General features: G+C 40.4%; 1 protein-coding gene across 2 annotated transcripts in view; it reads left to right on the top strand.

Annotated features, from left to right (window-relative positions):
- Positions 1–25417, top strand: part of UBE2H (ubiquitin conjugating enzyme E2 H) — a 101472-nt gene that overhangs the window by 62231 nt on the left and 13824 nt on the right. For both annotated transcript variants that reach the window (XM_026511057.4, XM_044388253.3), the window contains exons 4-5: positions 14046–14085; positions 15502–15554. In XM_026511057.4, coding sequence (XP_026366842.1) covers positions 14046–14085; positions 15502–15554 — 93 coding nt within the window. The remainder of the gene's footprint in view (positions 1–14045; positions 14086–15501; positions 15555–25417) is intronic.

The raw sequence follows: 25417 nt of genomic DNA, 5'->3' as shown, positions 1-25417 counted from the left end.
TGTGTTCCCTCTTTCACTGGCTGTCTCTATCACTGTCAAATAAATAAATAAAAGCTTTAAAAAAAATTGGCTTAAGTTTAAGGATTATGATTTTGTGAACTGGCCCTAACAGCACTTTCGAAGAGAAATTATAAAACTCCTCTAATCAATTGTAACATCATTGAAATATTTTCATCGCTTTCCAGAGAGACTGCTTTGAAATAAATCATATTTGAATCTTTAAGTTCTGTTTTATTAGAAAGTTCAGACTTGTATATTTTTCATTCAGAAACATTCCTAGAATGCTGGTAGTGCTGGTGTCACCACTGTGTTGTTAGGAGAGAGTGCTTGATCAGTGGACTGGTTATCAGGAAAGAGTGCTTCTGGCCCTGGTTTTCCTTGACCAAGAGAATGATACTCATGTGAACCGTTGTTTCCTTTTCTAGAAAATGTGATATTAGAATTAAGCAAACTCTGCATGTTTGATATTGACCAAGGATAGACGGCATTCTTCCTAGTAATTAGGGAGGTCACATAAGGCTGTCTCACTAGTTAGGAGAGAAGACCAATATAAATAAAATACTGCATGGGCTTTAGTGACAACATTTCATGGCTTTTTAGGAGAGGCGTGAGTTAGTGCCTCAGCTGGGGAAGAGAGTGTTTGGAAGGAGGTAGGCTTTTACAAGAAAGATTTTGTTTCACGTGTTGAGAGTATAGTTTTTAGAAAGCTTCAGAGATGTGAAGATTCTCATAAGAACTTTAGAAATAATACTCTTTCAAAACCCCAAGTAATCCCCAGTCCATGAAGATTTTGTTTTATGCAGAGAAGTTGCTGTAGGGACTGCCGTATGCCCTACTTCTCCAGATTGTTGCCAGCATGTGCTCATCTATTAAGAGAACGCTTTTACCAGAAAACACAGACTTGCAGTTGCTGTGGGGCTGAAATAAAGATGAGTGATTCCATGTGCGAAGAGGGTAAAATAGAGCAGTTTTGAATAAAAATTTAAAAGCAACCAATAAGCATAGGATACAGAATGGGTTTATGTCTGTTCCGAAGAATGCATATTTTAAAGAGTGGGAGGTAATAGGACTTGTCAAATTGGCAGGTATGATGTAGCCGACTTAGCAGTATATGTTGATTGATGAAGATTTTGTATCCTTTTAGTGATTTTACTTAAATTATCTTAAGATTCAGAGATGGGCACTAAAATTAATGAGTATGCAAATTGCAGTGTTATTCTTAAAACTTCTGTTTTTAAAACTTTGAAACAACCTAAGTGACCCAGTAGATAATAGAGTAGTTAAATGATGGTATATCTTAATGGGCAAAATGCCTTACAGTCATGACTCATGTTTTAACCCCATCTTTAAAGGAACACACAGGGACTCCTGGGTGGCTCAGTCAGTTGAGCCTCTGCCTTCAGCTCAGGTCATGATCCTGGGGTCTGGGGGTCCAGCCCCGCATTGGGCTCCTTGCTCAGTGGGAAGCCTGCTTCTCCCTCTGCCTGCTGCTCCCCCTGCTTGTGCGCGTGCTCTTGCTCTCTCTCTCTCTCTGACAGATGAATAAATAAAAATCTTTAAAAAAATAAATAAGGGAACACACAGGAAAATGGTAACCTTCTATAGTGTAACTTGTAATTTTTTCCACGAAATTCCAAGTATGAATGCCAAAATACTGATACAGGTATCCATGGCTGTTAGGGGGATTAAAAACATTTTTCTGTAGTTTCTAAATACTCTACAATAATTTCCTTTATATTATGGAAGGATATATTTTTAAACATGGCAAATGCATAACTTTTGAATGTCCTATCTCTTTGTCTGGGTCTACACTTTTCCTGTCCTTTGTTCTAGAAAGCCATTAAGCTTATCCTTGGCCAGAATTCTCACCTGGTAGTTTGCTAAAGGCCTGCTGGCCCTCGTGTTTCCCACCAGTCTCCTTTCGTTTTTCCTTCAGTTTTAATGATGTGTGTGTGTAAGGGTACAGGCTGTTCTCTTTCCGTTGTTTTTCTGCTTGCGATTCAGTTTATTCCATCTTGGGCACTACCTTTACATCCTTACACATAACTGTTCTTCACTCCTTTTCTTTCTTCCCCTCCTGTCCCTTCTCTTGGGTTGCTGCCTCAAGCAGTTCTTACCTACTTCTCTTTTCAGTCTGACTCTTCCACTTGTGTTCCCCCTTGCTCCATTTTTTCTCTTCATATGAACCGGAAAAGGTCCTTGTTCATAGCTAATAAATAATACTAATACTTTTGATAAACCTAAGCCTACGGGGAAGAACTATGTCTTCTAATAAAATATAGAAATAAAATACTAGATTTAAGGCTCTCAGCCTCTGAAGGTCTTGAAAATACCTTGAAGTCCTCCTTCAGGATCGATGGTAGTCCTCATCATACCATAGTGCTTTTACTTAAACACTGGCATTCAAGAGAAAATTAAGAAGTTGTCATTTTACCTTATTTTTTAAATGATTGCTGGGTAGTATATTAATAGAACTGCGTTTGACTAATTTCAGAACTAGAGAGTATTTTAGAATCTTTTGTAAATAACCTTAACCTTCCCTCAGTGTGGGAACTCTGTCACCATTTATACTTATTTTTTTCGTTTATACTTCTTTAAAAAACTATGTTGTAAGATCCAGCTAACAAGTCTAGAAACTAGAAACTAACTTTTGAAATATTGCCTTTGTACACCCCCACATCAACAGTGAGGAGGACTCTGTTCCAGGAGCAGACTGCACGCATCGTTGTGTGTCTGGATTGAAATTTGATGATACCAGAGCAGAGTAAGAGCAATGGTTGGTTGAGAACAAGATTCTGGAGGGACTGCTTAATAGTTTGCTTAATGTTGATAAAATGGCCAGGGAAAAAACCATGCTCATTCTGCAGTGGAATTTGATGGCAAGGGCATATAGCAAGAGCTAGCCAAACCATATGAGTAAATGGAGACAAAATGGAAAGGTCGTAAGCAATAACAATAGCTGGATACTATACTGAGTTCTACCAATGGCTTTTATGGTTAGGTCAGCTATCCTCTAAATAAAATGGTCTAGATCTTCTTGTTTCAAGGAAACTAGATTAGATAACCTGTCAGAGTACCTTCTAAGTCTCCCAGTCTGCCATAGGTTCTTAATTAGAAGATACTCTGATAATCAGTGCACCTTATTATTTTTATTTGTGCCAGCAATTAAAGAAAGTGATTTAACCTTTTTCATTGTCAGAATAGCAGACACTTCTAGCATTATAAATTTTTAATTCACTATGGCCAGAAATTACCTCACAGTATTTTTGGAATGGAATTTTATGGTATGACTGAACTATGGAGTTGAGAATGTTTACCATTTTACTTTGTCTTCCTAGACGGAAACATTGTACAATTCCCTCCTCAGGTGTGTTGTCAGGGGTGGACCAGGATTTGGAGTAGAGTATGTCATTTGAAAGGTTTGGCGTTAGTCATTTAACAGAGGCCTGTTTGGATCATTATATTTCCACAAATAGAATGAGTTCTTAGACTGAGGAAGCAAAATTCCATTCGGATCACCTCTATACTTCTCTACTTTCATGACCTTGGTTTTGAATTTAGTTTCTGTCTCAGTTATATAATTGCTACTTTGTAGTGATCTGTGTCTTTTGAATTCCAGTAGAGAGAAACAAGGTTCTAGGAGGAAAGTTTTGTAAAAGTTTTGTTTTGTTTTGTTTTAGATAATGCTATGAGAATGTAAGCACTGTTAAGCTCTCTCTTTTTACTGCTGTTCTGAAAATGACATTTTTCAGGATAGGTTTTTTTTTTTTTTTTTTTTAAGAGTATGTCTGGCAGCTGCAGCAGAACCTACTTTCTCAGAATAGGGATACATTTTACACCACTTCTTCTAATCAGCTCCACAAATGTATTAGAAACCAGCTGTGTGCAGGGCATTATTCTAGGTGCTAGAGATACAGAGGCGAACAGCGTGCTCTCTTGACCCTTATATTCTTTGAGGAAAAAGATAAAGCAAAAATTGTAAATGTCTGATAACTTTGTAGAGAATTGATGTGATGAAATTGACATTATAGCTACCTTAGATTAGGTGTTCTGGAAGGCTTCTCTGACAAAGTAAATTTAAGCTTGAGGTTTAAATGAAAAGGGGAAAATAAGCCAGCCCTGATCCTCCAAGATCAGGGAGGAGAGCATTCCAAGCAGAAATTGTGAAGACAGAGGCCCTGAGGCAGATAGGAGCTTAGCGTGCGCAAGGAAGGAGGAAGGATGACTGAACAGTGAAATAGGAGAGAGGGTCCAAGTGGCAGGCAGGGTGAGGTCTTGTACGGCTTTGTAGGCCAGGTTAAAGGCTTGAGTTTTATTTTTCATGCAATGGAAAAATCATTGAAAGGTGTTAAGCAGGTTTTAATGATGACTCTCTTATTGTGGGAGAAAAGTAGAAATACTGGTGGTTTGGATCAGGGTGCCAACATTGAGAAACTCTGGTGTCTATAATACATTGCCTTGAAGAAGTTTGGCTGTATGAAGGAAAGCACACAAATGGGGGAAGATAAGAGGAAGGTTTTGTTTTTTACTTCGGAAAGGGGAGATTCTGAAGGATGTTGATGTGCTTGTCGTAGGGAGTTGTCTAGAAAAGAGGGAAATGATGGGGATGAGGAGGAGGATTGAAGGCACAGTGCGTTTGAGATGTTAGAAGGGACGAGATCAGAACACAAATGGAGGACTTGTGTTTGAGGAGACTTTAAACATTTGGGTGAACTGTTGAGGCAGGAAAAATGAGCATGTGTCCTGGGAGGATTTTGATGGGAAAAATGAGGAATCCTGCCCATTGGCTCCCTTTTTCTCAAAGAAAATGGGCAGGGCTTTTAAGTCAAATGAGAAGTGGAGGAGCAAAGGGAATGGGAGATTTGCAGAATTACGGTAAAATGCCCAAGTCATTGGAGAATGGGGAACAGGTCACTAATGACAGGAGAAAGGAAAATTACCAGTGATGTTGAATCCACAGAAGGTTATCGAGCATACTTTTTTGAAGTTGGATACGTGCACTTATGTCTCTCCTCCCTGCCAGCCCAGGAGATATAAGCTCCATAAGGGCAGTCCCTGGGTCTGTTCTACCGACATTCTTTATCCCCACCTCAGGGTCTGATACACTGCCTGCTCTGTATTGAGGTGAGGGCGTGAACAAGTGAATGAATGTTTGGTGGCACCTTCAAGTCCAAGTACAGCGAATGTGAATGATGGGTTTCCTGCAGTTGCAGATGGGTGTTTCGGAGGGGAGAGGGCACGGGATTTGCAGAGGGTTGTTACAAGTGATGATGGCGATGGCTCTTAAATCTTAAACTAAGCCAGGAGAGGGGTGAAGATAGGAGGCCTGGTGGGTGGGAAGAAAAGGGAGGGTCAGTGGATTCGCATTCATAGGAGACTGTGGTGGGTGGGAGGTGTCTGTGATTTTGGAGCTGAAGCTGTTTGTAAGATGACAAAGTTCAAGGTAGTCCTTGCAGTGTGAATGAGGTGCGAAGGAGGAAAGGTCACTGAGGAGAAGCTTCAGGGACTGAGAGGACAGGGTGTCAGGAGTGTGGTCTGTATGGGTGATAGATAATGTCTCTAAAAATGACAGCAGACAGTCTTGGGGGTCAGGTGCTGACTTTCTCAGTGTTGGAAGAAGCTAGTGGTCAGATTGGCCCCATTAATGAAAAACCCCTGTTAGCAGTCTGTAATATCTAAATTCATTCACCCTCATCTTGCTATTAGCCAGAGTAAAAATAGTAGTGTGCTTTCCCTCCCCCAGGGCACCTCTGGAAGGAGAGCCTTGCCTCCATACAGGCTTGCTTCTGTCAGAAGATTTGTCCATTTCCTTCTCGAAGCTGGCTTATGTCAGTTTTAATTCTGCCTTTGGCGATTCATTATTATATAATCTTTCCATTTGCTATATAAAAATTCCACCTAACTTGCTCTTTAGATTAGTTCCTACTTTAATTATAGTAGGTGACCTCTGGCTTTTGAGCTGGTTATTAATTTTGACATCTTTTTGGCATTAACTCCATTCCTCCTTTTTTGGATTGTTATCATAATGAAAACATGTATTCTTGGCTTCCTCTTTCTTTAGTTAAACTGTGATTCTTCTAAAAACAAATAAGAGTGATGTCTTAGTTCCCTTTGAAAAGCTTGTTCACCACAATTTAAGATGTGTTTCATATTTCTGGTGTTGTGAAAACCATATTGCTAGAGGGAATGTCAGCGATTATATCACCCAGTTGCCTCATTTTAAGGATAGTAAAAATGAGGCTCAGGAAGGTGGAGATAAATCACTACTAACTAGTTGCAGAGTCTACCTTACGGTTTCCAGTCTAGTGTCCCCCCCCCCCCGCCAATCCCAAATGCAATTAGAATGGTCTTTTTAGTATTAAGTGATAGAGTAACTGTATTTGCTATTTCCAGTTTGACGGGGTTGTAGGAAGCCTAATATCCAGTAATCAACACAGCCTCTTGTGCTCTGGACAGTTGCTAACGGATTCAGAGAGGAGTAGGTAGGGGCAGATATTTCATTCTTAGGGCGAGGAAAGCGAAATGAAGTCACTTGCCTGAGCTTGTGAAGCTCATAGTAACGTTGAGGGCTAACTGCGGGCCGGCTGCCGGTCCAGTGCTGTGCATAGATTCATTTACTCTTCATAACAGCCCTGTGATGTGTAGATACCAATATTTAACCTAGCTTATGAAGAAAGAAGCAAAGGCAGAGAGATTCAGTAACTCTTAACTTGCCTGAGGCTCACAGAGTAGAACTTAGGCAGTCTGACCGGAGCCTGATTTTTTTTTTTTTTTAAGATTTTATTTTATTTATTTGACAGAGACAGGCAGTGAGAGAGGGGACATAAGCAGGGGGAGTGGGAGAGGAAGAAGCAGGCTCCCAGCGGAGGAGCCCGATGTGGGGCTCGATCCCAGAACGCTGGGATCACGCCCTGAGCCGAAGGCAGACGCTTAACGACTGAGCCACCCAGGCGCCCCTGGAGCCTGATCTTTTAACCACAATTTTGTTTACCAGGAGTGGCCACATGTGTTCTAGACTTTACTGCCTCTGACCATGAGAATAAATACTGCCTGATAGAGACTGTGGTTATAAGAATGACCAGGAGAGTGAAAGATAAATTGTGGAGAAAGGAAAGAGATTATCATCTTCCAGAAATGAAACTACAGGAGAATAGATTGAAGGCTGCAGGTTTTGGTAATCTGCTAGGTTGGTAGCAGGGTTAGGCTGTTGAAGGATAACACTTCACCTTTTCTTAGTTATAAATGAACTTTTCTTATCCATCCAGCCCATTCCTCAGATTGCATATTATCAGAGAGAAAGGAAGAAACAGAAAAGAGGACCCCTTGTTGAGTTTAGATCTCCTGAGCACACACAGGATCAGTTCAGAAGTTCCCATGACACAGGGCATTGAGAGTGAGCTCCTTGCTTGGTTCCTCACCCAAGAAGAGACCGGCCCAGGTCCATCTCTCCTGAGTAGGAAAGGCTCAGCTCTCTGAAGAGACTTCTGCCTGGGTACGGGCTGCCACGGGCTGGGCCTGGCTGTCTGAGGTAAGACGAACATCTCTCTGAGTGTGAAAATCTGCTCATGCGCAGAGCTGCCAGGATGGCTGTCGCTGGTGAAGCTAGCGGCAGCCCCTCCGCCTTTCTAGACGAAACATCCCAACCCTGGTCCCCTCCTGCATGCTAGGAATGGATAGTCAAGTTATTACCCTTAAAAGAAACGTGTAGTCTGAGATACTACTGTTAGGGGTGATAAGATTCAATCTTCAATAAATATATTTTGAACAATTATATCTACTTTAAAAAGAATGAATCCGTTTGCTTCTGAATAGTCTACTTCATGTGGGCCTCTGTCGTGAAGACGGAATATCAGAGTAATTGAATGTATTCACTTACTGTGTTCTCACAGGAATTCGTAACTTAGATTCATAACTTATAATTAAGTTGCATCAACCACAGCTGCCTCAGCCATCTGCAGTCCAGGCTCATTTTATCCCTGGGACAGAGCTACCATTTTTGCCTTTGGTGCTTTTCACCTACTTAACCTTAGGGTGGATTTACCTTACGTTTCATGAGTCACTTTTTTGGCTTCTCATTTCTCAAGATTATTCTGAAGGAAATTTCTGTATTGATAACTGGCCCTAGGTATTTCATTCTGTCCACAAGTTTGATAACTAAAAGTACCCTCACAAGTAAAACAGAGGTGATGAATTTTTGCCACTTTTATTTGCATATTGGCCGCAATTTCAGAAGTTATTCGAAAGTGTGTACAATTTGGTACAGATCCCCTCCTGGGATTAGACACAGAAACAGGCTGAAATAAAACAGTTTTCGGCATGCCTCGGCATGATGTTATTTACTTTCTCTGCCTATTAGCCTATGGGTCAAAAGATGTGTTATTCTAGAACAGTTGAATATTGGAGTGTAACAAGCAAAAAGCATGGCATAATTTTCTATTTTAATCTGTTCTTTTATTTTTAAGATATGTAGGGGTTTTTTTTTTGTTTGTTTTGTTTTTTTACCTCAACTAAGCATGATTTGGATTCCTCCTCCAGAGTTATAAATCACCTGATACCCTTCTGCCGAAAGATAGAGGACAGAGGTAGTGAGCTTTTCAGCTAAACCTTTGTTCCTAATGTCCACCCTTTTACAAGTGCTTGAGTCATGCCAGAGAATCACTGTCTAAAAGATTTGAAGGAGTTCTGAATTTTATCTGGTCAAATCACTGAAATATCTATATGATTAGAAAATGTCTGGTAGTGAATAAAATCTTAAATCGTGTAGATTAAAAATGACTTGCTGCTTCTACTTATCGTGTTTTCATAAAAGCAGTTTTCAAAATATGTTTTCTTAAAATATCTTCAAAATAGTTCCTGGTTGAATGGAAACAAGTGTTGGGAAAATTCTCTTGTTGCAGACGTATTCATTAGTGTGGTGATAGCATTGCCAAAAGGAAGGAAAACATGCCAGGGCAAACACGCTCAGTCCTGAGAATGTTCCTTCCCTGAATTCCTAGCCTGTTCTTTCTCCGTCTCCTCCCCTCCTCGTCCAGAAGTGCCATTGTTGACATCATTATCCAGAATGTAAGTGGCTTTGCCAGAAACACTCCCCACAGTTTGTCCAAGAGCAAATGTAAAGGAGATATACTCCTTTCTGTTGATCTGCTTTTGGTATTTTTCTAACAGTTGAAAAAGCCTGATACAGGAAAAGATCATTGTAGTCTGGAGATTGTTTTTTGGATAGAATGGGTCTGGCTGAATTTGTTCCTCAAAGGCAAGGTCATAAACTCTGTTTCTGCCTACTTTGGAATAGTCCGTGGATTTTGTGTCTCTTTGTGGTATTTTAGCATGTTTTTAGCTTTGTATTATATGCTCCAGAGTATTTCTGTACCTAAAAATGTGCCTTGCAGAATTTCCTTTATGGACTTAACTATTAGACGTTTCCCCTCAAGTCCTCTGTTGTCAGAGCTCTGGCCATCGTTACTAAATCCTAGGTTGTTAGAGCTGATAGTCCCTTTATTAACAGAATAAGAGTGGAGATTTTGGAGATCATACAGTCTGGCTATTTCATGTAAAGACACAGGCCCACAGAAGTGAAGCTGTCTAGCCAAGGCCTGCAGTTAATAGCAGGGCTGGGACCAGAACTCGAGTCCCTGTTAATACTTTTCTCTTCCAGTCTGATTTTGCCCTCTGTCTCAGAGCTCAGATGATGTTTTATACTTACTTAGCAGGGGCACTGGGGACTGGGCTCCAACCCATTTATTACTAAGAGAGTGTTTACTAAGTCCTTTTCGGCACTCCCTATTATGGACTCTTGGATTCAACCAAGCCAAAATCTTGACTTAATTGAAAACAGTGTGGAAACTATATTGATTCCAAATGTAATCTGCAGGCCTTGTACCAGGAGGGAGGCACCTTAATCTTTCAGAGACCGTTTTGGTAAACATTTAAAGCTCTTCTGACCCTGGCTGTTTTCTTGAGTTACACCTTGCAGGTTCCCTGTGACTTCAGATTGTTAAAGCTTCGTTCTTACTGTAGGAGAGACAGACCACTCCATTTTGCTCAAGACCTTCGTTCTGTCCCCAGCACTGAGGTGCTGTGACCTGATTGAGCTTTTCCCTTATTCACCTTTTTTTTTTTTTTTAAAGATTTTATTTATTTATTTGACAGAGAGACAGCCAGTGAGAGAGGGAACACAGCAGGGGAGTGGGAGAGGAAGAAGCAGGCTCCCAGTGGAGCAGCCTGATGCAGGGCTCGATCCCAGAACACCGGGATCACGCCCTGAGCCAAAGGCAGACACTTAATGACTGAGCCACCCAGGCGCCCCTCACCTTTTTTTTTTTTTTAAAGGGATTTAAGGCTTTTATTAAAAACAGAAATCTTAAAGAAGGATTGTGTATATCACTGCTCTAGCTAAATCTCTGGCTTCCCACCCCAGAATGATTTAAAGTCATATCCTTGAAAGGGCCCACAAATGCTCATCACCTCTGTGACCTCACTTCTAGGCTTCTCCCTGTTTGCTGTGCTTCAGCCTCACCAGTCTCTCTGCTGATCTTCAAACACATCAGGCAAACAAACTCCTGATGCATTCTGCATTGGCTGTTCATGTTGTATAGACACTCTTCCCCTAGATACTGAATGATTCCTCCCTTACCTCCTTCGAATTGACACCTTCTCCATAAAGCCCTCCCTGACCATCCCATTTAAAACTGCAGCCCCCACCCCAGCATTCCTATCCCACGTCCCTTTTGCTGTGTTTTTCTCCATAACACCTGGCACCTTCGAGCATAGCACTTCTGTTTTTAAAGAGCGCTCCAGGTGCTGCTTAACCTGTAGCATTGGGGACCTCTGCCATAGATGTTGCTTCACTTGATGTTACTCATGAGACATCTAGCTAGCAGAAGCAGGATTTTAAGCATCAAGAACAAATTTTAAGTTCTTAATTGTGTCCTCAAGCCAAAATACTTTTCACATAATAGAATGAGTCTCTTGAATTAAACCATCTAGTGGCGAAACATTAATGTTTCCCACTCATCAGGAAGTTTCTTGGCAGTTGTGATAGCAGTGTATTTCTATATGTAACTGACCTTGAAGATGACATGCCTTATAACCTGAAGATCTTTTGTTTTTGTTTTTGGGATTTTTTTTAGTATTGAATTTGTAATACTTAAACAAGAGTATGTAAGATTTGAGATCAAATCAAAAAGTTGATTTTCCTTAAAATGGTTCAGCATTAGATAACCTATGTATAATTAGGTCTGCTTTAGAATGTTTGCCACAGTTTATAATTTTTTAACTTGAAAGGGTTTTTTTTTTTTTTCAACTGTTAAAATTACACAATGTAGAAATTTTGGAAAGTCAGGAGAGTAATATTAATGCGGAGTCTCTCAAAGTTGACTAGTGTTGACACTTGGTTGTCTCCTTCTAGCTTTTTTACATTGCTGTGATCCCACTTCTTTTATGGGATTAGGGAGCGGGGTGGTGATACGATTTGAAAAGTATAATGGAGAAAATATTCCCACCGTGAAGAATTAAGTACTGTTCACAGTTGTATATGTTTGCTTCTAGTGTCCTATCTATGAGCACACTTAAAGAAGAAAAAAAAAAAAACAGAGCAAAGAATATACAAGCACGTTACCTCTTTTTCAAAGGAATATAGTGTTATAGATAGATTCATCTGTAATCACCATTTCCATTCTGTTCCCCATTCCCACCTTGACCCTGTACCCTCACTGAAATAATTACTTGGGTGAGTTTGGTATATGTTGGTCCAGTACAGTTTTCTATAGTTACTACCATAGAGAGAGGTAGTGTTGCTTTGTTCAGTTTATCTAAATGGTATCATGCTATAAATATCATTCTGCAAGTGTTTTTTTTCTCCCCTCAGCTATGGGTCTATCCAAGTTGATACTGACCTAGTTCATTACCTTGGCTGTATAGGACTCCCAATATATGGATGTAGTACAGTTTCTCCAGTCCCTTTGATAGGATTGCATTTGGTTCTTGGCTTTTGTAAATAATGCTGGAACATATATCCTCCTGGTTCTTCCTGGATACATTTAGTAGTGTTTTTCTAAGGTCATATAGAATTGTTATCCTCCTAACATTGAGACGTGAACATTAGTATTGGCTTAGTTGAATCTCTTCAATAAACACATATTTCTTAAATCTAGACTTGGAAGCATCTATTTTCCTTAATGAAAAATTAATATGAAGTAGTAATTGGACACAAGGCAATTCTTTTTTGCATCAGAGTAATTTAAACATCGCATGGGCTCTCTTGATAGCAACCGAGAAAGCATGAAGCTATTTCTTTTTTTTTTTTTTTTTTTAAGATTTTATTCATTTATTTGACAGAGATAGAGACAGCCAGCGAGAGAGGGAACACAAGCAGGGGGAGTGGGAGAGGAAGAAGCAGGCTCATAGCAGAAGAGCCTGATGTGGGGCTCGATCCCGTAACGCCGGGATCACACCCTGAGCCGAAGGCAGACGCTTAACCGCTGTGCCACCCAGGCGCCCCTACATGAAGCTATTTCAACACTAAAGATTAAGAAAGAAAAATTAGAAGCGTAGTTAGTATTGGAGTGACTAGACAAACGAAGACCGGAATACCTAGGGTTTTGTATTCTTACATCTGTTTCCTAAGTCGAGAGAAGTTTCTTAGATTTTCCAAGGTGACCGATGTTGAAACTCGTCCTTGAGGTTCAGATGCCACTTCTCTGCATCTTTCCTGGCAGCGTCCTCTTCCCCTTATCATGCCTCACCTGTGTCAGTTCTTTGTACGCGCTGCACTTCCTGCCTTGTATCCTGTCCCGCTGCCACACCGACCTCCTGGAGGACAGTGTACAGGGCCTGACAAAAAGCTGTTGACCAAACATATTTTGAATGAAGGAAAGAGAAATGTGAGGTGGGGGTGGGGGGTGAGAGAGGGTAGGATCGGGAGGGACATAGTGATGGTCACTTTAGTAGGGAGCTTCAATTTATTGAAATGTGAAATGGAATAAGGAAGTCTTGAAATGAGAGAAGGATGATAAAATGACAGCTTCGACAGTGGACCTCTGCTTTAGCGTATTGTCATTTGCATATATACAAACTGATTAAATCACTGATTCTAATTAGAGAAAAATTAGTTTCTCCTTTGAATTTAAATGTCAATATATTTGTTAAAGTCTAGGGATGCCTGGCTGGCATAGTCAGTATAGCATGTGATTCTTGATCTCAGGGTTGTGAGTTTGAGCCCCGCGTTAGGTGTGGAGATTACTTAAAAATAAAATCTTAAAAAAAAATTAATTATATGTGTGTGTGTGTGTGTGTGTGTGTGTGTGTGTATAATTTGTTAAAGTCTCTACTTGTTTTTCTAGGAATAAATCAAGAAATTTGAATCCCTGACAAATATAGCCATCTGACAGATTTTTTTTAAACTCCTTGCCTCATTTCTTGGTTGCCCCAATTTTAATCAAAACTGGGTTTCCTGGAATGAGTAGACTAAAGTTAAAGGAAATATTTTGGTCACTGTTCTTATGAAATCCTTTGTGGTTTGGAAGCGGTGCTCCTTTAGTGTTTGAACAGCTTCATTCATGTTCCGCACACAGTGTAGCAGTATGATACCAGTAACCGAGCTTCAGAAGGAGAAGTTCAAATGCAGAACCTCTAAATTTAGAGATTGAACAATAAAACCTTTGGGAGGGAAGTCAGAGTAGCCTTCTTAACTTTCTGGTTAAAGTAATTGGCACTAGTTATAACCTATTTAGTACTACAAATTTCCTTGGCAAGTTACCTTCATAGCTCAGAAAACAGTTTCCCTTAGTGATTATTTTGTATGTAAGAAGCTGCACTGCTGTCAAAGTCTGCTCATTTTTTAATAGAACTCTGATGTGTTTTAAGTAATTGACACTGTCAGGAGAGTATATAGTCTTATCAGTAACCAAACATTGAAGATTAAAAGCAATGAGTTATGGGTATCATCACCTTTTTCCAATACTGAAATTGTTTCCAGTACTAAAATACTTAAAAACGAATTGTTCTCTGGACACTTTTTTGCTGCTAATTAACATCTCTTTTTACAGGATTCATGAATAAAATTTTCCATCCCAACATTGATGAAGCGTAAGTAACTATTTAAAAATGTTTAAATCTTAGCAGCAGCTGCTCTTGTTAGCGTTCCTCTCTCTCTCTCTATTATTAAAAAAGCACCTCAGTTATCTTTTTGGATTTTATCAACAGGGAGGACTGTATGGTCACTTAAACTGTGGAGTCCCAGGGTTATGATATTCTAAACCACTTCGTGGAAATCCTGCTGTTGGGCTGCTTAGGTTTTCCATTGTCATGCGTGGGCCCTTCATTCCCTCTGATACCTGGCTAGCATTCGTAATATTCCACAGCTCCGTTCTCTTTGTGTGGACACAACTCAGAGATCAGTTGTTTGTATACAGATTTACTATTTTCAGCCCTTGAAGTATTTCTTAGTTTTGGGGAGTAAAGCAAACACAAATGGCTGTAGTTTCATCAGTTAATGAATCTTACCCTTTCTTTCCTTCTAATATTTTATTAGTGATACTTTAAAATGTGCCTCCTGTTGTATACTTTGGATGCTGTTTGCAATATATGAATTTTTGTTCTGCAGTTTTTCCTTGTCACGGCACTAAATTCTGTTACACACACATACACATGAGCTTTTCTGAACTCTGTGTGAGTGGGTTGTACACACACATCATCCCCATTGTCCTTTTATACTTTGTGTGTCAGTCATCCTAACAACAAGGATGTTTGTTACGTAACCACGGCATCGTCGTCAGGTTCAGGAATTGAATATCAGAATGGTACTTTTTAATCTACTGCACATTCCAGCAATGTACCTTTTTGGCACTTTTTTTCCTCCCCTCAGTGAGGGATCCAGCCCAGGACCATGTGTTGCATTTACTTGTCATGTTTCTTTAGTCTGGTATAGTTCCTCAGCTTTTTTTAAGTTGACATTTTTAAAAGAATATAGATAAGTTATTTTAAAGACCGTCCCTCAGTTTGGGGTTGTCTGGTGTTTCCTCCTCATTAGATCCAGAGGATGCACTTCGGGCCAGAAAACCACAAAGTGTGACTGTGTCCTCGGGGTCCAGGGGAGGCACACAGGTTTGTCTGCCTCCCCCCTCCCCCCCGCCAAGTCGTCAGTGTGAATTCTCAGCACCTGGTGAAGGTGTTGTCTGGTTTCTCCATGGTATAGTTGTGGGTTTTTCCTTTCAGTCTCTGAGGAAACATTAAGACTTTATATATATTCTGCTCCTCATCATACTTTCCCTAATTGGGATTCATTTTCTTTTTTTCTCCCTAACTTCCTAACTTCCTTCCTTCCTTCCTTCCTTCCTTCCTTCCTTCCTTCCTTCCTTCCCTCTTTCCTTTTCTTTCTTTCTTTCTTTCTCTTTTTTTTTGATCTATTAAAGGTACTTTTCTTGATAAATAAAAGTAGTTGCGAGATACATGCGACTAGCTTTCTAATTTTTTAAAAAATGCCATTCTTTCCATCTGTTTCAGGTCAGGAACTGTGTGTCTAGATGTAATTAATCAAACTTGGACAGCTCTCTATGGTGAGTTTGGCCATGGAATATTTTTTAGAGATGTTGAGACACTGCCTAAAAAATGTTGTTTGGCTTTTCTTCCCTGGATGTTTTGTTGGGAATGGGAAGGGATTATGAGGGCCTGGATGGGAAAGTTCGATCAGTGAAAAAAATGTTTTCTCTCAAGTACAGACTTTGATTTAGCAGTGGAAGTTTAAAATAATCTTGTGAGATTCTGGACTTAAGGTATAGTGGTGTACATATGACCTGCAAATACACATGTAAGCATTGTATGTGTGTATGTAGCTTGCTGTGTACCTGTTTACTTCTAATACCTTCGAATTTTGGAAAAGGGAATGTCCCTCTGAAGTGAGTTGGTATATTAAGAGGTTTGGAGAGTCCTGTTTTGAAGCCCAAAACCTCGTTATGAAGCAAAGAATAATTTAGCCTGGCCTCGGTGCTGAAATCAACATCTCTTCTCTTACAGTGAATCACAGTACATCACAATACAATGCTCAGTATCTCAGAGAGATGTGAGGAGTATCAGGCCTTCGCTCCCTGAGCTTGTAACTTGGTTGGGGAGCTAAAAATATTTTGAAACATACTTAATTAGGGATACATCAGACCGATCTGTATTGCCCCACATGTCCAAGTTCAGGTGTCCCAGCCTCTCTGCTCTCATGCCCCCACCCCATGAGGCTTCCCCGGGTGCTCCAGAGGCAAGCAATCCCCACATGCTCCTACATTTTATATCCTTTTTTGTGCCGCACTTTTACTTGGTACCTATATGTGTTGTTCATGCCTACCTTTTTAATTTTTTTTTTAAAGATTTTATTTATTTATTTGACAGAGATAGAGACAGCCAGTGAGAGAGGGAACACAAGCAGGGGGAGTGGGAGAGGAAGAAGCAGGCTCCTAGGGGAGGAGCCTGATGTGGGGCTCGATCCCAGAACGCCAGGATCACGCCCTGAGCCAAAGGCAGACGCTTAACCGCTGTGCCACCCAGGCGCCCCGATGCCTACCTTTTTGTGCCACTGGATGATTTCCTGCCATAGGGGTCACTGGGGTGCTTGTCTGATTGGTCTCCATGTCCCAGCACTTCATTACACAGCGCCTGGTACCCATGTGTGGTGAGAGAATGGGCGGTGCACATGGTAAACAGCTGCGGAGAGGTCCAAGAAGATCCCTTTAGGCAGGGCTTAACCAGGGCTGACCTTTCTTATTGAACAACTCTGACACATCTTACTCCAGCACAGTCTGCAAGCTGCCTTGCCGGGCGTGCCTGTACTAGGTGCCTGAGACCATTCGCCGGCGGAATGCCGGTCACCGGCAGTGCACGGGTAATCCTTTTGTTTTGTTTTGTTTTCTCCTGATTCTCCCATTCAAAAATTATTTCCTCTGCCTGGAGTTATCTTCCCTGGTCTTTGTATGGCTGGGCACCTTCTTTCCTCACTTCAGACATCCTCAGAGAAGCCTCCTTTCCTAGATACTCCATGTAAAACAACATTCCTCCATAGCATAGCACCCTGTTTTAAAAACCTATCTTTAAAACCAGCATTTATTGTTTATCTTGTCTTATTAGATTGTAAGCTCCACAAGAGCAGGGACTGTGTGTGTGTGTGTGTGTACACGTACACAGGTATACAAGTGCCTAAAACAGTGCATGATGTACAATAAGGGTTCAGATATTTGTTGAGTGAATGACTGACTTAATCATGCCTAATAGTGTTAAGCATGAGAATTTTAGGGATATGATGGCTTATAAGGAGGTGAGGCAACAAGAAAGAACATATACTCTGAGGTTGGTTAAATGGATTCCTTTTAAGATTTTTTTTTTGGTAAAAATGTCTCATGGCAGGCTGCCTGGAATAGCTGATGTAATGATGTATTTTCTTAAACTGCATTCGCATTTTAGAAATGTACATAACAAAATGCTGCGAGCTGGTTCCAATTACAGTAAAGTAAATTGGACTTCAACTAATTCTTTTACTGCTGACCAGAAAAGCTTTGTGGAAGAGATTTGCTGATTCTCAAGTACTTCACATCTCAGAACAGATTTTTAAAAATAACAGCTTATTGAATTATAATTCATATACATGAAATTCACCCATTTAAAGCATGTAATTTGATAGTTTTTAAGCAAATTCAGTTAAGTACAACCATTACCACATTTTCATCATAGAAGATTTTCTTCACCTAAAAAAAAAAAAAAAATCCCTTAGCTATCACCTCCTCACCCCCAACCCTGGGCAATGACTGATCTACTTTTTGTCTCTCTAGATTTGCCTATCCTGGAATTTTTAATAATGGAATATATAATATGTGGTCTGTTGTGACTTTTTTTTTCTTCAGTTCACGTCATGTTTCCAAGATTCATCATGTTGCAGCGTGAATCAGTACTTCATACCTCGTATGGCCAGATAATATTGCGTTTTACAGCTGTCACATTTTTATCCATTTGTCAGATGATGGACAATTGGGTTGTTTCTACCTTTTGGCTGTTTTGAATAGTTTCTATGTGGACATACATTTTCATTTCTCTTGGGTGTCTACCTAGGGGTAGAATTGCTGGGTGACGTGGTAACCCCGTGGTCAACCATTTGAGGAACTGACAGACTTTTCCAGAGTGGTTGTACCATTTTACTTTCCTACCAGGGGGTTTATGAGGTTCAGGACAGACTTGAAAGCAGAAGCCCAACATGACTTAAGATTTCATCGCATCTATAGAATGTTAGTAAAGCATTGCTTTGTAAGGCACTTAGTAACAAGGATTAAATCACATTGGTCAAAGTGAACTTTTATTTCCCTATTACATGTGTATGAGTCATGTTCAGGTGTTCCATAATACATAAACAAGGACAACACTAACATTGTAGGTAAGTGCAAGAACCCAAGAAGGAGTATTATTAGAGTGTAGTCAAAAATACACTCATGGGGCACCTGGGTGGCTTAGTCAGTTAAGTGGCTGACTCTTGATCTCAGGGTCCGTGAGTTCAAGCCACATATTGGGCTCCACGCTGAGCATGGAGCCTACTTAAAATATACTCAGTGTGGGGAACTGTTCTGACATTTTGCTCAAACCCAGACTACTACTCAAGAAAATTCATTTTTTTCATGGAAAGTTTTAGAGCAGGTAATTATAATTGATATAAAAGTGCTAGAGGTGGTTGGTGCAGATGACCTTGAAGTTTCTTTTAGACTTCCCTGATCCTGAGATCAAAACTGAATTTTTATTGCAAACTGCTAAAGCCTTTGGCATTGAAGGCTAATCTATAATTGGTGAATTTGGAGGCATACAGTTTCCTGCTGTGATTCTTGAGAGAATATTAGTTCAGGGGACAAAAAACCCAATTTAATATAAAACAACAAATAGGAAAAAGTTGGCATTTTAACACAAATACTCAAAACCAAAAGGCTTAACCTGGCAACCAGAACTTGTTTCAACACCTCTACTATATAATATAGCAAGGAGCAGGGAGTTACTTGTGAAATTTCCTGCAATTAACTTTGCCCCAAGGCATGTACTGTGCAGTGGATACATGGAGTTTCAGTATAGCAGCAATTCCCAGTTGAAACTTCAGATTTATACTTAAACCATAACCTGCTGTTAATCAGTGTTCCTGTTTGTAGCAGCTTTAGTCCTCTAGTCCCCCTGACTCATTGCTTCTATTCACATTTTGTTTTCTTTTGCCAAGTGTCCATGTAGTTTGTTCATTCAGAAACTTAGAATTGGTATGATTGTAGTGTAATCACTCAGTAATTTTCAATTTTATATTATTTAACCTTGCGAGAGAGCTAATTATAGTGGGTAATACGGTTAATTTTGTAAAGATGCTTGTCGTCATACGAAATTGAGTATGAAGTTACTATTGTTACCCTTGTGACATTTAAGGGAAAGTAGCAGATGCCATCACAAAATTGATTTATTTTCATTTCCTGTATGGTAGCATCTTTTTCTTTCTTTTCTTTACTTTCTCTTTTCTTTCTTTCTTTTCTTTGCTTTCTTTTTTTCTTTTCTTTCCTCCCTTCCTCCTCTTCCAGACAGCAATGATAAAAGCTCTGGAAAACACAAAATGCAGCCAAAGGGATCTGGATTTTAGTGTCAGAAACAACTGTAATTTTAAAGATTGATGGGAGGAAAGTTCATGAAGCCACAGGTAGCTTTTTAAGCATCCTTACTATTTTCCAGTTTTCCTTTTTACTTCCAAATACATTTTACCCATAGTTGGCTTTTTTACCTACACTCCTGGAAGCTGGTACTTCCCCTGCCGTATGGCTTTAATTTCTCTCCCACCCTTCTGGGCTGTGCATCCTTGACTCCTGTAAATTGTGTTTCTCTCCAATTTAATTTTACTCATTTTTCAACTGACTTGGTGGATTACTTATTTTGTGGATTAAGTCGTGCACAAGTAAGGTCAAAAACAATTTTCTTATAAAATGGGCAGTTTACAGTTTTATTCTTTCTCACCTTTAGGGTTGCTAGCCAATGGACTGGATACTCCTCTTATTTTGCTGGTGAGAAAAATCAACATTTGGGAAATTACTTCCCCTAGAGTCATCTGGGGAGTCAATCACAGACAAATGAAGTTGACTACAACAAAAGGAATGCCGCAGGGACTTTGAGATTAAAATTAGACAAGAGAAACAAAGCTTCTTTTACTAGGCATTTAGAAAATTTAAACCATGGATTTATTTAATAGTACTATACTGTGCGCCTAATGAATTTAAGTGTTCTCATGGTGGAAATATTTACACCATCCCTCGCTTCAGTCAGGTAGCATGTGAATCTTTCCACACAATTAAAATTCTGGCTGAAGGTAACTGTGTCTTAAAATAATGCTTTATGTTCCACTAGTGTTTGCTAACTATGTTTCTAGCCACTTCAGTGTAGTTACACAGACAAGAGATACATGAATCTGTCTGCATGGATGATTGATTGGCCAGCAACCACCGTCTGAGAACGGGCTGGAGAACTCAGTATTGATCCGGGCATGTTGGAATCATAAACATCATCCTGCCTTTGGAGCAGCTGGATGTCATTATGAGTCTCCCAGACAGAGTCCAGGTGGAGCCGTTTCTCTTCAGCACTGTGGGGGGGAAATGTCAGCTGTAGGAAATAAAGATAACATGCTGAGTTTGGGATTTGATGGCTTCCGCAGTACTTAGCTAGCTCCATGGCCCACCTCCTCTGTCAGTCTGCTCGGAGATACTCAGATGTGGTGTTGGTATGTGGCCCAAGAGTTTAATTAGCTCTACGCAGAAAAACAGGGTCGTCTTAGGTTAAACAACTTAACGGAAACTCATTAAAAACACCACATTCACGTTCACTGGTGGTCAGCATTAGGATCGTGGAGCGCTCCGGGCTGTGTGGATGGTGGGACGTGAGCCAGGCTGTGGCCTTGAAAGACAGCCACAGCTGTGTTCTGCCTTCTTTGGGGCTGTAGTTTCAGGGCTCAGTCGTGAGGGTGTGGGTTTGTTTTCATTTGCTTGTGATCACTGTGTAGAGGTAGTCTTGGCCATGTGTGGCCACTTATCTTGTAATTGCATGACTATCTTTTTTTCTGATGTTAAAGACAAACTAAATTATTGTCTAGTAATTAAAAACTTTAATAATGAGTTTTAGTATGACTGTAAGAGTACCAGCTAGCTCATTGTACATTAACTGCCCTTATTTCTGGAAAGTTAATAACAAATCCTATCACTGTGTTTCAGCTGGCAGTCTTTTGAGGTAAGCAGGGTCAAACCAGGTCTGAATGAGGATGAACGGCCTCTCAAGAGCACCTGAGTGAGGCAGGGGGCGTGAGATCGACAAGGCAACAAGGGAAATGGCTTTGGGGAACAGGAGCGTGTTTTCTTCATTCTCATCTCTGTGCAGCATTGATTTTGCTCTGCAGACCTCTACAGGTTAAGGACTTCAGGGGAGGGAGCTGCAGTGCATGGGAGAGGATTTTCTAAGTCTGGCAGAGTGCTTTAAAATGTTCCATGTTCTGTAACTACACACCTCTGGTTGGTGGCCTGGTGATCTGGCACTTAGCGGAATGGATCTGGTATTCCTCCAGTTTTAGTGCCCTATGTCTTTGACCGTGCCCTTTCCAACATATAACAAAAATGCCTGTGTTTAGCTTGGAATACTTAAAAATCGTAATGCTACCCCTAGTGAGATTAAGTCTATCAGTCATATTGCAAAAATGCTTTGAGTGTTTACTAATTCTTATTAATTCCTACTAATTGCACTCTTTTTTTTTTTTTGAAAGGTATGAGGAGGGAGGTGTGTTTTGTTTTTTGCTTGCATGACCCTCTTCATAAAATCTTATTCTGTCTTTAAAAGATCCCCATGGGGGGTGCTTGGGTGTCTCAGTTGATGAAGCATTTGACTCAGGTCTTGGTCTCAGGGTTGTGAATTCAAGCCCCATGTTGGGCTCCATGCTGGGCATGGAGCCTACTTAAAAAAATAAAAGATCCCCATGGACCAAGCTGAGAACTTTTATAAATCTGATGAATTCAGACCTCATACATTTTATCCACACAGAAACACAGAAGACCCTCTCAGTTAAGTAATTGGATACATTCTTGAGTTTATCCTCCAGCAGATTGGAGGCTTGATACATTATTCTCTTAGCAGCATGTCAGCCTTCGGTAGACTAAATATGGTGTGGCAAACCTTGTGGCCACTGCTTCTGTGCCACAGTACCGCAGGAAGTCTTTGTGGTGGTCTGCTTCTGCTCACCACGTATGTGCCCTCAAAGCAGCTATAGGATTAGGCTTTCTCGTTGAAGTTGGGTTCAAGTTAGTTATTTTAGAGAATGTTATTTTTAATTTCAAAGCCATTTCTTCTTGCAAGTCCGCCTACGTGTCTGAGGGCATTCCTCTTGACCAGCTTTTTTGAAGTTTTCCTCAAGATGCCTGCCACCTTTCAGGGCCCCTGCTTACCAGGTCCTTCACCCAGAACAACTGCTTGGTCATACGAAATGCTATTCTTCAGGTTGAAGAAATACAGGTTTCTGACGACTCCTCGTTTATGAGGGTAGAATTTCACTTTTTTTTAGTGTTCACAGACTGAAAACAGGAGAAATTTAAAAATCCATTGTTCATATTCCAACTTATTAGGAGCTAGTAAAAGAGCAGAAAAGTAAACATCTGTTAGTTAACCGAAATTATTAAATAACTGAAAGAAATCTGAAAATTTTATTTGCTATTTCAGTCTTGTAAGAATTTGATTACACGTATATTCATATGTATTTTTTATACATCTAACAGATACCTCCTCCCCCTCCCAAAAAGAAAAAAAAAGTTGAATGAATGAAATGAAATTTTATGATTGGTTTTGTCTTGAATACATATTGTAAATTTATGACTTTCTTGGCATTTTGTGGTGGACTAATTACAATTGCTTATAAGATGAGCAAAAGTCAATTAGTGGGGTTTTGAAAGGTCAGCTGCTGATTTTTCTCTAATCAAGGATATGAATAACATGGTTGAAATTCTTAAGTGATCTCAACTAAGTTTTTAGCCAGTAGCTTCAACCATAATGGCCGAAAGTCCACAGACAGAGATCTGTGTAAGTTCTAGAGAATCATTAGTTCTAGACCACTAGAATCAACAATTCATGATTTTTATCCATCTTTTTTTACCTCTTTAATTATGAGTAGGACTTTTATTTTCTTCCTCTCGGCCCTGCTCCCTGTTGATTATGGAACAGATCAATAACCTTGAATTGTGGCTGGTGTAGTGAATCTCAGCTTGAGAAGCCCAGGGGGTCTTCCATTAGAGGGGAAGGGACCCGTGAACTCTTAAGTTTGTTTGGATAGCATGCTTCTGGAATATGAAGAGTTTTGAAGGAAAACAAGAGGAACTTGCTCTTGATGGGAAATGACCTGACTGATTGTTTTAAGGAAGCTTTCTCTTACTACAGAGGCAAGAGTATGGAACCTGGAAGGCCAGGCCCTGAGCTGAGGTGGAATGGTACATTAGCCTTGGTGTAGTTACATGCCAGGGAAAACAGAAGAGGAGCGAGAGGCATTTTGTTAGTTAGGACAAGCAGTGAGTCTGGAAAACCAACTGAGTACATAGAATAAAGGAGAAAGCCTAAGCAAAGTCCTTCTAGAGGGTTTGGAGCCTAGGGACAGGGGCGTTGGAGTCTACCTTAGGTATTAGGAGAAAAGATTCGGTTTTCAGGGAAATAATTTTAGGTGTGTCGAATTCAGTAAGACTAGAAATAAAAAGGACCAATTAGAAAGATTTGGGAATTATCAGCGTAGATTTGCTTCTTTAAAATTGTAAGATGATGAGCTTCCCAGAGGAAGAGTATATGAAGCTCTTCCATTACGAACACCACAGAATTCACACTGCTGTGCAAGTGAATGAGGTCTTGCTGAGCACGTTTTTCTGTATGTTATTTGTTTGGCTTTAAAAGGAAGGGACCCAGGGCATTGGGCATCTGGGGGAGTGGGAGAGGTGGCCTTTGAGGAGAGGGGGAGTGGCTTTGATGACTCGGCCCCTCGCCATGACTATACCATGTGATGGTGGTGGCCTCTGAGTTACAGCATCTGGGGTGTTAAATCTGAAAAAACAGATGAATATTATTCAAGTTAAAGTCTCTGGGGTGACTGCCTGCCTGGTAATTACAGCTCCTGGTGGGGCAGGCCCCGTCAAGCTCTGGGCATCCATAGGGCTGTAACCTGAAGGTAGCAGCATGCTTTACCAAAATTCCCACTTTAACGTTCACAGGAAATAGAGGAAGAAGAAATAACTTAATGGTCAGTGGTTTATGAACAGCCAAGAATAAAACATGATCTGTGATTCATCCCCTCCTGTGTTTTTTCCTTTAAGCCACGTCCCATCTTTTTGTGAGTCACCTGGAGTAGGGTGGCTTTACTTTAAGAATTGGTGCATTTTTTTTTCAGTGTGACTCATTTTAATTAACATGTATTCTTTGAGGAATACAGGTAGCTGAAATTTCTACTCTAAGAAGGTGGCATATTTTTTTTTTTAATATGTGACTCTAGTCCTTTGATGCCTTATGAAACCTATTTTATAGTCCTTTTTAGTAATGTGTTAATTCTTCTTTGTAAGGAACTGCAGTATTAGACTTCTCTTTTTTGCAGATGAAGAAATTGAGGTGCAGAGAGGAAGAGACCTGCCCAAGGTCAAAGAGCAAGTCAGTGGAAGGCCTGAGATTAGACTTGTGGTCTTCTACACTTCAGTCTAATGGAATTTGCTCTGCCCGATGTCTACACTGTATTAGGTGATCTCTTTCGCTGCCTCTTATGCTCTGAAGCAGCCCGTTAATGGCCCTTGAAAATGGATCCACTTTCTCCCCCCTTGAGTTTAGAATACCTCCCCCTGGAGGAAGTGCGGGAAGGGGCGCTGCAGGCTCGGGTGGCTCCACACTGTCCAGAACAGCTTAGTTGAGAGGCCTGAACATTTTCAGAGAACCCGCAGGCAAATAGCCCTCTTTGTGTTTGTTCTGGGAGTGGAGGGGCGTAGGGCAGGTAGCATGTTCTGACTGTGCAGTTCTGCACACACATGGATGCCGGTCTGTCCTAAGCCAGAGTCTGGGGGGTAGGTCATGAGGCCTCGGCATGCAGGTGTTGAAAAAACTCAACAGGTAATTCTGATGGGCAGAGAGGATCCAGACTCACTAGGAACCATTTCCCTGAACTGAAGGGGGTAAATGGTGCTGCTTTTGATGAGAGATGAGTATGATTTGAGTGTTTTTAAAAATTAAATATGAATATAAATTATTTAAGTGCCTAAACTGAGGAATGAATGTTGTAATATTGTTAATACTGTAAGATCAGGCTGAAGAATCAGTCTTAATGGACTACATTTTTGTAAGTGCTGATTTAGTCCAAAGCAAAAGTAAGAGCTCATCATAAACCATACTTCTCAGG

This window comes from Ursus arctos, unplaced genomic scaffold (assembly GCF_023065955.2).
Source record: "Ursus arctos isolate Adak ecotype North America unplaced genomic scaffold, UrsArc2.0 scaffold_3, whole genome shotgun sequence".
Taxonomy (NCBI): Eukaryota; Metazoa; Chordata; class Mammalia; order Carnivora; family Ursidae; genus Ursus; species Ursus arctos.
This window is presented reverse-complemented; position numbering and strand designations above follow the sequence as displayed.